Source organism: Acanthisitta chloris, unplaced genomic scaffold (genome assembly GCF_000695815.1).
Source record: "Acanthisitta chloris isolate BGI_N310 unplaced genomic scaffold, ASM69581v1 scaffold43873, whole genome shotgun sequence".
NCBI classification, from domain to species: domain Eukaryota; kingdom Metazoa; phylum Chordata; class Aves; order Passeriformes; family Acanthisittidae; genus Acanthisitta; species Acanthisitta chloris.
In genome coordinates, this window is record NW_008667445.1 from 7,509 (window position 1) to 18,749 (window position 11,241).

The 11,241-nt window shown below is 44.9% G+C and overlaps 1 protein-coding gene across 1 annotated transcript; it reads right to left on the reverse strand.

Annotated features, from left to right (window-relative positions):
* Positions 1-334: 334 nt before the first annotated feature.
* LOC103800117 (pericentrin-like) lies at positions 335-6,951 on the reverse strand (the record flags this gene model as incomplete). The annotated part of the gene is made up of 6 exons (XM_009072480.1): positions 6,797-6,951; positions 6,426-6,533; positions 3,889-4,048; positions 2,894-3,132; positions 1,109-1,197; positions 335-494 (listed from the first exon to the last, which is right to left on the reverse strand). Coding segments are annotated over exons 1-6 (794 nt in total), but the record flags the coding sequence as incomplete, so codon positions are not given.
* Positions 6,952-11,241: the final 4,290 nt, after the last annotated feature.

Genomic DNA, 11,241 nt, shown 5'->3' on the forward strand with positions numbered 1-11,241 from the left:
TCTGTGAGGTCCATTCCAACCCCTAAATTCTATGATTCTAAGAACATCACACATGATGCTTAAAGCAGACAAGAAGTTTTCTTCTTCAGTAGTATCTTGAAAGAAATAAGATCTTTCTCTCAGGACCCCAACTGGCTGAAGCTAATGCTGAAACTAAAAACAAAGCTGCGGCAGAAACTTTTAGTCCTAAGGTAAAATGATGGGGATGGCCAGCAAAGGGCTGTAGAAAAACTAATTTGTCTTCTTGTTCAAGCACCTCCTTCAACAAGCGGTTCCATTTTTATGGAAGACTGTCCATGGGGGGATTAGACCTGGGCAGGGATCGCAGACTGACCTGTTGTGCGAGCGGGAGGAGGATCGGGGTGACAGGCTTGTGAACCTCACGGCGCTGGTTCTGTGGCACAGCACTGTGTCCCTGTCCCGGGTAGGGGGAGAGCTGACGGGAACTGCCGGGGGTTGCTGCTCTTTCAGAACATCTGTTCTAGCACCAGAGGCTGTGGCAAACAAAAACCGGTTAAAAAACAGGCACTGGGAACCATTCAGAACATGCTACAATAAACACAACCAATACACTACGAGGACAACAGCAGAGTGCAGTTGTGTTTGATTTTAAATCCAGGTAAATACTGCAACTAACTGCTTTTTTTAGTTTGGGTTTTTTTTGTTTATTTGAACCAGATTTAACAGAAGTTTGATGCTGTTTTGTAGTGAGGTAGAAATTCAGCACTTGAGGATTGAAGTTTCCTAAGAATCACACCACAGTGGGTTTATGCAATAAGTATTTCCAGCCACTTAGAAACAGTGAAAATAACATAGTACCAGGTAATGCCCAATTTCATCTGGATTTTGTTCAGTGTTGAAAGGGCACAAATACTGAAATATTACATTAAGGGAACAGTTCCACAATACTGGATACTGCAGTAAGATGTCTGTAAGTAACACTTGAAAGTACCTCAGAGGAACACAGTCCTTACTGACCTGCATCATTTGCTCCACAGATGGACAGAGGCAAAATAAACATATTTTGCCATTTTGGTCTTGTTTTCAAATGAAACACATCACTAAGGAGAAATTACCAGGAAAGCAATGTAATTGTCCAAACACTTACCTGTGTTGCCTCCCGCACTGTGAGAAAAGCTGTCACCCTGTGCACTCTTCCGGCCGACTTTGTTCCACTTTTTCACCAAAAACTTTAACCTTGGTAACAAAATTAATTTGTACAAGCATTAAAAATAAGCAAAAACATCCTGAACTTTAATATTATGTTATTTGTTAGTACAGAACATGAAGAACAACCCCTGTGAGAAGGGAGAAGTCTTCAAATTCAGTCTCTGGATTGCTGGCTTATTTTTCACCCTGCATGATGCTTGAAGTGTTGGAAAGGCTTTGCTCATTTTGGCACCGCTTCCCCACTCTGTCCCTAATCTCCAGAGAGCTCTGTGGCAGCTCTTCCTATCCAGGAGGAAGAGTGTGAGGTCGCTGTTGCTGCAGCCTTTGACACTATCATCATTGTGGCATTCGCATCAAAGACACTGTGCCATCTCCTGAAACAACTTGCTAGTAATTATTTTCACTAGACAAAGAAATTCCTCATTAACAACAACCTATTATATTTACAATTACTTTTTTTTTCATTAAATGGCCTCACAAGCCATTAGTACTTTGCATATTGTCCCACTACAGCTAACGACACCCATTTGACAGTGAGAGAGCATGACAGAATCCTGTCCAGCGACACAGAGGTGACAAGTTTCCAGAGAGAACCATCCCTGAAAGATGATCCCATCCTGACATGGCCAGACTATGCAGTGAGGCCAAAGAGGTAAGAGTCAGTCCTGCAAGGACTTCAGTTTTCCATGGCCATGCACTGGTTCACAAACACATTGTGGGTGGGTGCTCTCAAGACAGAAGTGGCTTTTCCAGAAAGTTATGGAACGGTTTGGGCCAGAAGGGACCTTAAAGCTCATCTTGTTCCATGGGCAGGGACACCTTCTACTAGACTAGGTTGCTCCAAGCCCCATCCAACCTGGCCTGGAACACTTCCAGGGATGGGGCAGCTTCTTAGGGCACCCTGTGCCAGTGCCTCAGCACCCTCACAGGGAAGAATTTCTTCCTAATATACTGTGCTGGTTTGGGCTGAAGTAAAGTTAACTTTCTTCACAGCGACTAGTATGGGGCTATGTTTAGGATTTGTGCAGAACACAGAGTTGATAATGCAGAGACGTTTTTGTTATTGCTGAGCAGAGCTCACACAGAGTCAAGGCCTTTGCTGCTTTCCATACTGCCACACTGGCAAGGAAGTTGGGGGTGCATGGGAGATTGGGAGGAGACACAGCTGGGACAAGTGACCCAAACTGACCAAAGGGATATTCCATACCATAGGACATCATGCTCAGTATATAAGGTGGGAGGAAGGAGGAGGAAGGGGGGACATCTGGAGTGATGGCGTTTCTCTTCCTAAGGAACTGTTACATGTGATGGGCTCTGCTCTCCTGGAGATGCTGAACACCTCCTGTCCATGGGAAGCAGTGAATTAATTCCTTGTTTTGCTTTGCATGTGTGTGTAGCTTTTATTTTCTCTACTAAACTGTCTTTACCTCAACCCATGAGTTTACCCTTGTGATTCTCTCCCCCATCCCGTTGGAGGGGCAGTGTGTGAGAGGCTGTGTGGGGCTTGGTTGCTGGCTGGGATTAGACTACGACATACAATCTAAATCTCTCTTCTTTCAGCATAAAGACATTTTTCACACATCTTTAATTTAGTACAGACCAAACTCAGCTAACAAGTCATCTTTGCACCAGTTCTGGAGATTGTTTTTGCTTAACATTGATGTAGGATAAGCCACAGGAACTCTCAAGTTTTGAAATTCACAAGAAGACAGCATGGCTTTACCTCGATATGGCGATGATGGCCCTGACCGCACACCTGAACTTGGTAACGGGTCGTGCCCGTGCTCCAGAGAGCTGCAGCTCTGCAGGTGAGGGGTAGATTCCCATGCGGGCGATGAGAGATAGGGTTGCTTGCTCACAGTCCTGAAATCCACCGAGAAGCAGCAGGAGATATTTCTTCTGATAAACTAGAGCCTTTCTAAAGCTCTCTGCCCGAAGGTACTTTCTATACAATCTCTGCAACTGCAGAAAGAAAAAAATAAAATTAAAACATCTAATTCTGGCACAGTTACAGCTGCAAAAACCCAACCACAAAGAAACTGTCATCAGGACGAAGGTCCAGACTGAGGGCAGAAGGGCAACCGAAACAACTTTGTACACAGCTAAAAAGCACTGAGTTCGGAGTCAGACTGCTTAAACCTCTTGAGTGTTTTCAAGCAAAATAGTCATGCTCAAAACTCTAAAATTAACTCTTTAACAAAGAAAATGACAGCTGCCTAAAAAGAAGTATTAGCCAGAAAGAATGTTGGGAGAGATGCCCATCAGGCTAGATTGCAATCAGATATGTCAGAAGAATAAGAAGTGTTTAAGGTCAGGGTGGAGGAGATTACAAATAATGGATGTTTACTATTTTCATGCTTAGACAAAAAGTCCAAGACACCCTCTCACTTAAGAGTAGAAAGAAACTCCAAAGATCCAGGTTGCTTTTGGTGCAAGTTCCTGTCTAACACCAAGAAAGTTCCAAAGGAACTTCTTGGATGAGCTACATATGAGGAAAGTTTCTAATTTAATATGAAGTTCATACAACTGTTCATCTATAAAACCATCGTTTAAAATAGCAACTGAAGATGACGGCAGTAAGGGAAAGATAAATGCCACAATCTGAGAGGTTCTTTAACCCCTTTCAGCCACAAAGGCTGAAATGACACCTCCTGGCTTGGGCACTGCTGGCTTTCCAAGCTCCAGACAGCCCTTTGCTGGCCACCCCCATCACTTTACCTTGGGACTAGAAGTTTCTATCACAGGTTTGTTTTCAATTTCAGCATTCGCTTTAGCCAGTTGGGACTCAGCCTGTTTCAGGGCGTTCTGCAGCATGTTCCTCTCTCGCTGCCAAGCCTCTCTTTCCAGCTCTTGAACAGAGTCAGCATTGCCTGTGGATCTGATCTAAAACAGAAGCCCAAAGGAAGTGAGCCAGGATGGATTTTGCAATTTACTTCCACAGTCAAACATCTCAAACTGAGTACTAACCCAACTTTATGACAAATGAAAGTATAATAATCATGAGCTTGAAAATCAGTAATGGCTGATTCTTCCCCTGGACTCGGCACTGGTGAGGCCACGCCTTGAATCCTGTGCTCATTTCTGGGCCCCTCAGTTCAGGAGGGATATTGAAGTGCTGGAGCAGGTCCAGAGAAGAGCAGCGAGGCTGGTGAAGGGACTTGAGCACAAGTGCCATGAGGAGAGGCTAAGGGAGCTGGGATTGTTCAGCCTGGAGGAGGCTCAGGGGAGACCTTATCACCCTCTCCAACTCCCTGACAGGAGGTTGGAGTCAGGTGGGGGTTGGTCTCTTCTCCCAGGCAACCAGCAGGAGGACAAGAGGGCACAGACTCAAGCTCTGCCAGGGGAGGGTTAGGGTGGATATTAGGAAGAGATTTTTTGTGGAGAGAGTGATCAGGCATTGGAATGGGCTGCCCAGGGAGGCGGTGGATTTGCTGTCCCTGGACGTTCTGAAGATGAGACTAGATGTGACATTTAGTGCCATGGTCTTGTAACCATGGTAGGGTTGGACTTGATGATCTTGGAGGTCTTTTCCAACCCGGTTGATTCTATGACTCAGGTGTTAAAGAGCACAACAGGAAAGTGAAACACACCAGAAGCCCTTCCTAAAAAGTAACATAGTTTTGTCCATCAAGCTATCCCTTCTCTGATCAGCCTTACATAAATTCTATTCCTTCTAACCATGGTCTACCAAATCCTTCGAAATGGAAACAAATCATCTGGCTTAGTTCTACATCCACAGGCAGCAAAGAAAGGTGTCCATGTACATGCAAAACCAAGTTGTACATATAACAAAAACAAGTTGTGAAGCATCTGTTGAAATTAACTCTGAAAAAATACCTTTAATTCTGAGAAACTGTTTCCCAGAGAAGCTGTGGCTGCCCCATCCCTGGCAGTGTTCAAGGTCAGGTTGGATGGGACTCTGAGCCACCTGATCCAGTTGTAGAGGATGATAAGGTCTCCCCCTGAGCCTCCTCTTCTCCAGGCTCAGCAAGCCCAGCTCCCTCAGCCTCTCCTCATAGCACTTGTGCTTCAGTCCCTTCACCAGCCTCGTTGCTCTTCTCTGGACCTGCTCCAGCACTTCAATATCCTTCCTGAACTGAGGGGCCCAGGACTGAACACAGGATTCAATGTTTTGCTCTCTAAAGTCTAGAAAGGCATGTATCTTTGGAGTGCTGACTGAAGTCTTTTTTTGGTAAACATAATTTAAGTCAGAAAACTTGAGTTCCTCTATTCTCATGTTGTCACAGTCCCTGGAGGAGGGAATTCTGCTTCAACAAGAGTAGGGACTATTCTGCCCACAGCGGACAGCTCTAAAAGTTTCTGAGGCTTAGTCAAAGTAACTCCATGAACTTGGAGAAGAGGCTGCATCCCCCTCCTCAAGGCTGGAGATGATCCATTTGGCAACTACCTGTGTGGCTGCACAGGTGACAGAAGGCAAATATTACTTGCATTTTGTAAGCAGGTAGACACAGGGAGAGCTGCATTATGCCAAAGCAGCTTGTCACACATCAAACCTGTGGCACAAGAGCACAGGATAACAGAAGCCACAAAAGCCTCTTCGTATCAGACAGTCAGAATCCCTCCTCAAACATGTGAGGGAATAGAGAGGCTGAATCAGACAAAAGCCAAGACTGTTAGTTAGCCTTAAATCCAAAATTTTGGCTGATAGATGGTTGAACATCTCTGTCTATTATGAGAGAAAGACCTAAACAACAGTGCAAAGTTTTCTGGGGAATGAGATGGCTTTTAGCCATGCTTTATGATGGACCTCATGTCAACAGACCTGAGCTCTGTCTTTGCTAATCCCAAGGCTTATGTAAAATGGTTGTAATACTGCAAACATCAGTCAGAACAACCTCCGGAGATGACAAACCACTCACTCTTGTGCTTTTCAAGAAAGTCCTTGACACTTTGGTGCAAAACAACTGTGTCTGGTTGCATACAGAAGCTGCAGCAACACATCCTAGGGCTTGGAATGCTTGGACATATCACATATCTATGAAAAACATGCCATTGGGATCCAACTCTGCAATGCAAGAGAATAGCAAGAGGCTGATAGTAAAATATGCTGGTATAATGGTAGTGTGGTTATAGGAATACACCTCCTCTACCATCCCCAGGGCAAAACAGAGTTCTCCTCAGAATGTTTGAACAAAAAAGGAAGAGGAGGGAAGGAAATCAATCAATCAACTTACATGTGTGCTGTAAAGAATATAGAATAACTTAGTGACAATCAACCAATGCATGCCGTTTACCTTACCTGAGGTGCAGGAGGAGCCAATAGTTCTGATTTTAGTTCTCTCAGTGTCTGCAGTAAAGAGGCTACAGCTTCATTGTTTGATGCAGACCAATCGTTAACTGTTCTGTTAAACAGAAATACCTTCTCAGTGTCAGGTTGATTTGCAATAGTGTTAACATACATTTGATTCCTTTTCCCCAATGGATGACCTTTCAGCTCTGAGGCTGTACTTATGCACTGTTCATGACACAAAGCACTATGAATACACAGAGAAATTAGCCAGTTCTGTTAATTTGTAAGTCTTAATGAGCACAGGGCTCTCAGCCATCACCCACACAAGCTAAGAAGCAGGATGGAAAGCAAACCACTGTTCTATGAACAACTCACTTATCTAGAGTTTTATAGATGAACTCATTCAGATGCATAGCTACAAAGAGCAACTGCTGCCTTATCTTCTCCAGCTGTCCTTGCTGCTGTTGCAAATGGGGTTTTTCAGGTTCTTTTGTCACAGCCTGTTTGGCATTTCCATCTTTCTTTGAGGTACACAACAGTTCTTGCTGATGGGCTGCAGCTGGAGGCTTTGTTTCTCTTTCTTCTATTACTGCCAGTATTTCCTGCAGTTCTTTAATTCTTTGTTCATCCCTCTGGTGCTGCAACTCCAAGTTTTGCTATTGGAACAGAACAAGTAGTAGTAAATTGCATTTTATGCATAGACACACATACTCAAACACACATATCTATGTGCATAGACACATACAAGTGTCACTACACCTAACTAGCATATCCAGCTGGGTGTTCCTTAATTCACAGGACACTTTTAGGGGTAGGCTTGGAGCAATGCCCTCTGGAGCCATGAGGAAGACATTTACTGGCACTGGAGCGGGCATTATCTCCATCCATTTCCAGACATGGTAACTGACAAGTCTCCACAGAGCCTGCACACTTCCCTCCTGCCCTACTGAAAGGGATGAGAAACAAGGAAGGTGAAATCAATACTCTGTGTTAGAAGCCTAGTTCAAAATAAGGGCAAAATGACATGAAACCTAGTTTGGCTCAATCCTATGTTTAACCCATATTGTTCTCCACCTGTGACAACCAGCAATTCCCAGCACAAAGAGATGTAAAGACCAACTTCTGTCACCATAAACCCAGACATAACCCCCTGAAATCAGCTATGTTTGGGAAATGCAGGAAAAGAGCTCATCTAATATGTTTTCTCAGAGTGCTTTGTTTACCAGAAGGAAACATTTCAGTTAAAGAACACCATCAACATGGTTAAATCCCAGTGTGTGGCTTCTTCAGCGCAAGGCAAAGCTCACAGAGGCATTCTCACCAGTCTCTCTTGATCTCTCTGCCAGTCCTGCTTCTCTAGCGCTGTCTGTTGCTGCTGTCTCCACTCTCTCTCCCTCTCCTCTTTCTTGTTCTTATCTTGATCTTTCAGCACCTTGAAGAGTGACTGCAGTTGTTCCCAGTCATCTTTCAGCTTGGCCTCTCTTTCCTTCTGGGCCTCCAGGGAATGGATCACCTCTTGCTTTTGAGCCTGAAGAGACTCCAGTGTGGCTCGCAGTTTGTCACTGACCTCCCTCTCCTTCTGGGTTTCCTCGCAGCACATCTGGACCTCAGCCTCCAGCTGCCTTTTGGACCGAATGGCCTTCTGGTGCATTTTCTCAATAACAGCAGCTAGCTCCACAGTTCGGGACCTCTCTTCTTCCAGCTGGGCTTGGAGCTCTCGGACCAAGGGTTGTTCCAGCAGCGACTCCCTGTACTGACAGGCAGCACCTTCTTTCACTCTCATGCTCAACTGTTCTGTCAGAACACGCTCATGATTCAAAGACTCCAGGAGCTCCAATGAGCGATTTTTCTCAGCATCCAAGCTTTTCTGAAGCTCCCACAGTTTGGTCTGTTCCTGGGACAGCAAGGCTTCACAGCGGGAGTGCTCGATCCGCAGTTCCTTGCGGAGATTATCACTTATTGTTTTCTCATGCTCTAGAGATACGACCAGCTGGCGATTCTGCACCAACTGCACATCCAGGGCAGCCTGAAGCTCCTGGGCAGAAGGAGGGAGAACATATGAATATTCCAGCACAAACACACTTTTGTGGGGCTGGCTGGAATTCAGCAATTTTCAATCTCCTGTTTTATCCAGGAAGATACTGAAAACCAAACTAGAGTAGTTCAGGTGTTAAAAAATCTAATTTAAAATGCTTGTCAGCAACCTGACACCAAGTAACAAACCCAAAGACTGTTATGACAATACATGTGCAGTTATATTAATTCTTCAATTAGTAAGACCCTCATTAGGAAATCCTATTCTTTACATCAGTCCCATTAACAAGTGACATCTGAAGCAGAAATAACCCATCTTGTTTTCAAAAGAACCAGAAACCTAAGCAGTAAAAGTAGATATAAAAGCTCAGGATTTTGCAGCCCAGCTCTTTAAAGCACACAGTAGACTGATAAAAATAATCAGAGTGGTTTCTGTTGAAAGGGACCTCCAAGACCATCTCGTTCCAACCCACTGACACAGGCAGGGACAACCTTCCAATAGCCCAGGTTGCTCCAAGCCCCATCCAACCTGGCCCTGAACACCAGGCAAAGGGCATCCACAGTTTCTCTGGCCTCACCACCCTCACAGGAAAGAATTTCTTCCTTATATCTAACCTAAATCTACTGTCTTTCAGTATAAAATCCATCCCTAGGTGCATCTGGGGAGCCAGTCTACCTTCAGAAGGAAAGGCAGGGACTGTCGGGGGAAACCCAGGGCACCTGCAGACAGTAAAAGCTGGCACTGCTGTCCTAATTGAGGGAGTCTTCCATGCTCCCCCAGCCAGCACCATCTCTCCTCTCATCTCCTAGAAATTCAGGTCAAATGCTAAGTGACAGCAGCTTTCTGTAACGGATTTTCAAGGGATGATTTGGGAACACCAGACTATGCTGCTGCACAACTTCCCCTGGGGCAATGCACTTCTCTCCTGGCTTTGGCCATGCTGGTCCCTGCCCTCCTTGCATGAGCGGGTTTCTGGAGAGATGGAAAATGTTAGCAGCACATCCTACTATGCAGCAGTAACAAAAAACCCCAGTAAAACCCACCCAGAAACCTAAACACCTATGAGCAAGGAGATGGGAAAAGCCAGGCTACAGAATTGTTTCCTCACTCAGGACATTTAACTAGGATTGTCTGGAATTCTTTTATAGAATTTAGCTTTGGTTTTTAAATTTAAAACATGGTTTGTGTTTAATCTTCCTTTGCCAGTCACAATTGGCCTTTTACAAGCACTAAGTCATTGCTATCACAGTCATGGAAAAAAAGCTGTTCTCTTGTTTTGTGTTCAGTTTAGAAGGAAATGAGAAAACTTTGGTTAGTCTCTAACAATCCATGTTGCATTGGAAAAGCTCCAGCTACTCTCTGCCAAGCCTGTGTATCACTGGGTGGTTCTCTTCATAACCTCAGTGATCACACACCCCCATGGCACATCTGCACTGGAATTAAGGGAGCAGTTTCACAGCTGTAGGGCCTGGGTGTCCATAGTCTGGAGAAGAGGAGGCTCAGGGGAGACCTTATCACCCTCTACAACTCCCTGACAGGAGGTTGGAGGCAGACAGGAGTCAGGTGGGGGTTGGTCTCTTCTCCCAGGCAACCAGCAGGAGGACAAGAGGGCACAGACTCAAGCTCTGCCAGGGGAGGGTTAGGTTAGATATTAGGAAGAGATTTTTTGTGGAGAGAGTGATCAGGCATTGGAATGTGCTGCCCAGGGAGGTGGTGGCTTCACCGTCCCTGCAGGGCTTGAAGATGAGACTGGATGTGGTACTTAGTGCCATGGTCTAGTAATCATGGTAGGGTTGGACTTGATGATCTTGGAGGTCTTTTCCATCCCAGCTGATTCTATGATTCTCTGCTTCTATATTCAGCAAGGGGCAGTGCACAACAAGTGAAAATAGGAAATGGGAAAGTGAAAAACAAGAAGATGATGTGGGGGAGAAAAAGGCATACAGCTCTGGTTTATCTCTGCACGTGCAATTAATGAAGGTAACTGAAAGCTTTAACTCTATGGAAAAAACCCAGAACTCCCTATGGACATTCAGAAGTCGTTTGGGGCTGTAACAGTTACTAAACAAAAAACATCGGAGGTGAAAAAGACTGCACAAATAACCTGCTCGTTAACTTCATGCCTCAAGAGAGTTGGGAGTTACCTCCAAGGCCTTTGTCTTTTCATCCTCTGCTTTCCTATGCTGACGCTGTTGTTCCTCAATCCAACCTCGCAGCCCAGATTCCTTCAGCTGTTCAGCCTGCAAGTCTTCACGGGCAGCTGCCAAATCCTTCTCTTTTTTTTCCAGTTCAAAACTGCAACGTTCAAAACGACATGTCTATGTTCAGAAGAGAACATCCCTCACCAGCAAGGCAAGCAAGATATTTTGGGTTACACTGTCTTTGAGTTGGTCTGTTGATTTGTTTCTTTGAGGTGGCCTCTGCTCCTTCTAAAGGGGGTCACTTTGCAAGGCACAGCTATTTTGCATCTGAAAACATTTATCTCCCTGCAAGCTAAGCTAGAACTGCTCTGTTTAGTGACAATTAACAGACAGGGAGAAGTTATTTACCCTGGCAGAGCAAAACTGTTGTCCCGTGAGAGGAAAGAAAAACGCTGGCATACACTAGGAAAGGAGGGGGAAGGGAAACACAGCCAGGATGACAGAAGTTAGTAAAGAAAAATTAACTAGGCCTGAAATGTGAGAGAGGCTGTTTTCCTTCTTGTGTTTCCAAGTGCTAAGCCATCTGTGGATCCAATTAGCACAAAGCTCTTTTAGACCTGCTGATAAATCAAGTACATGGATAA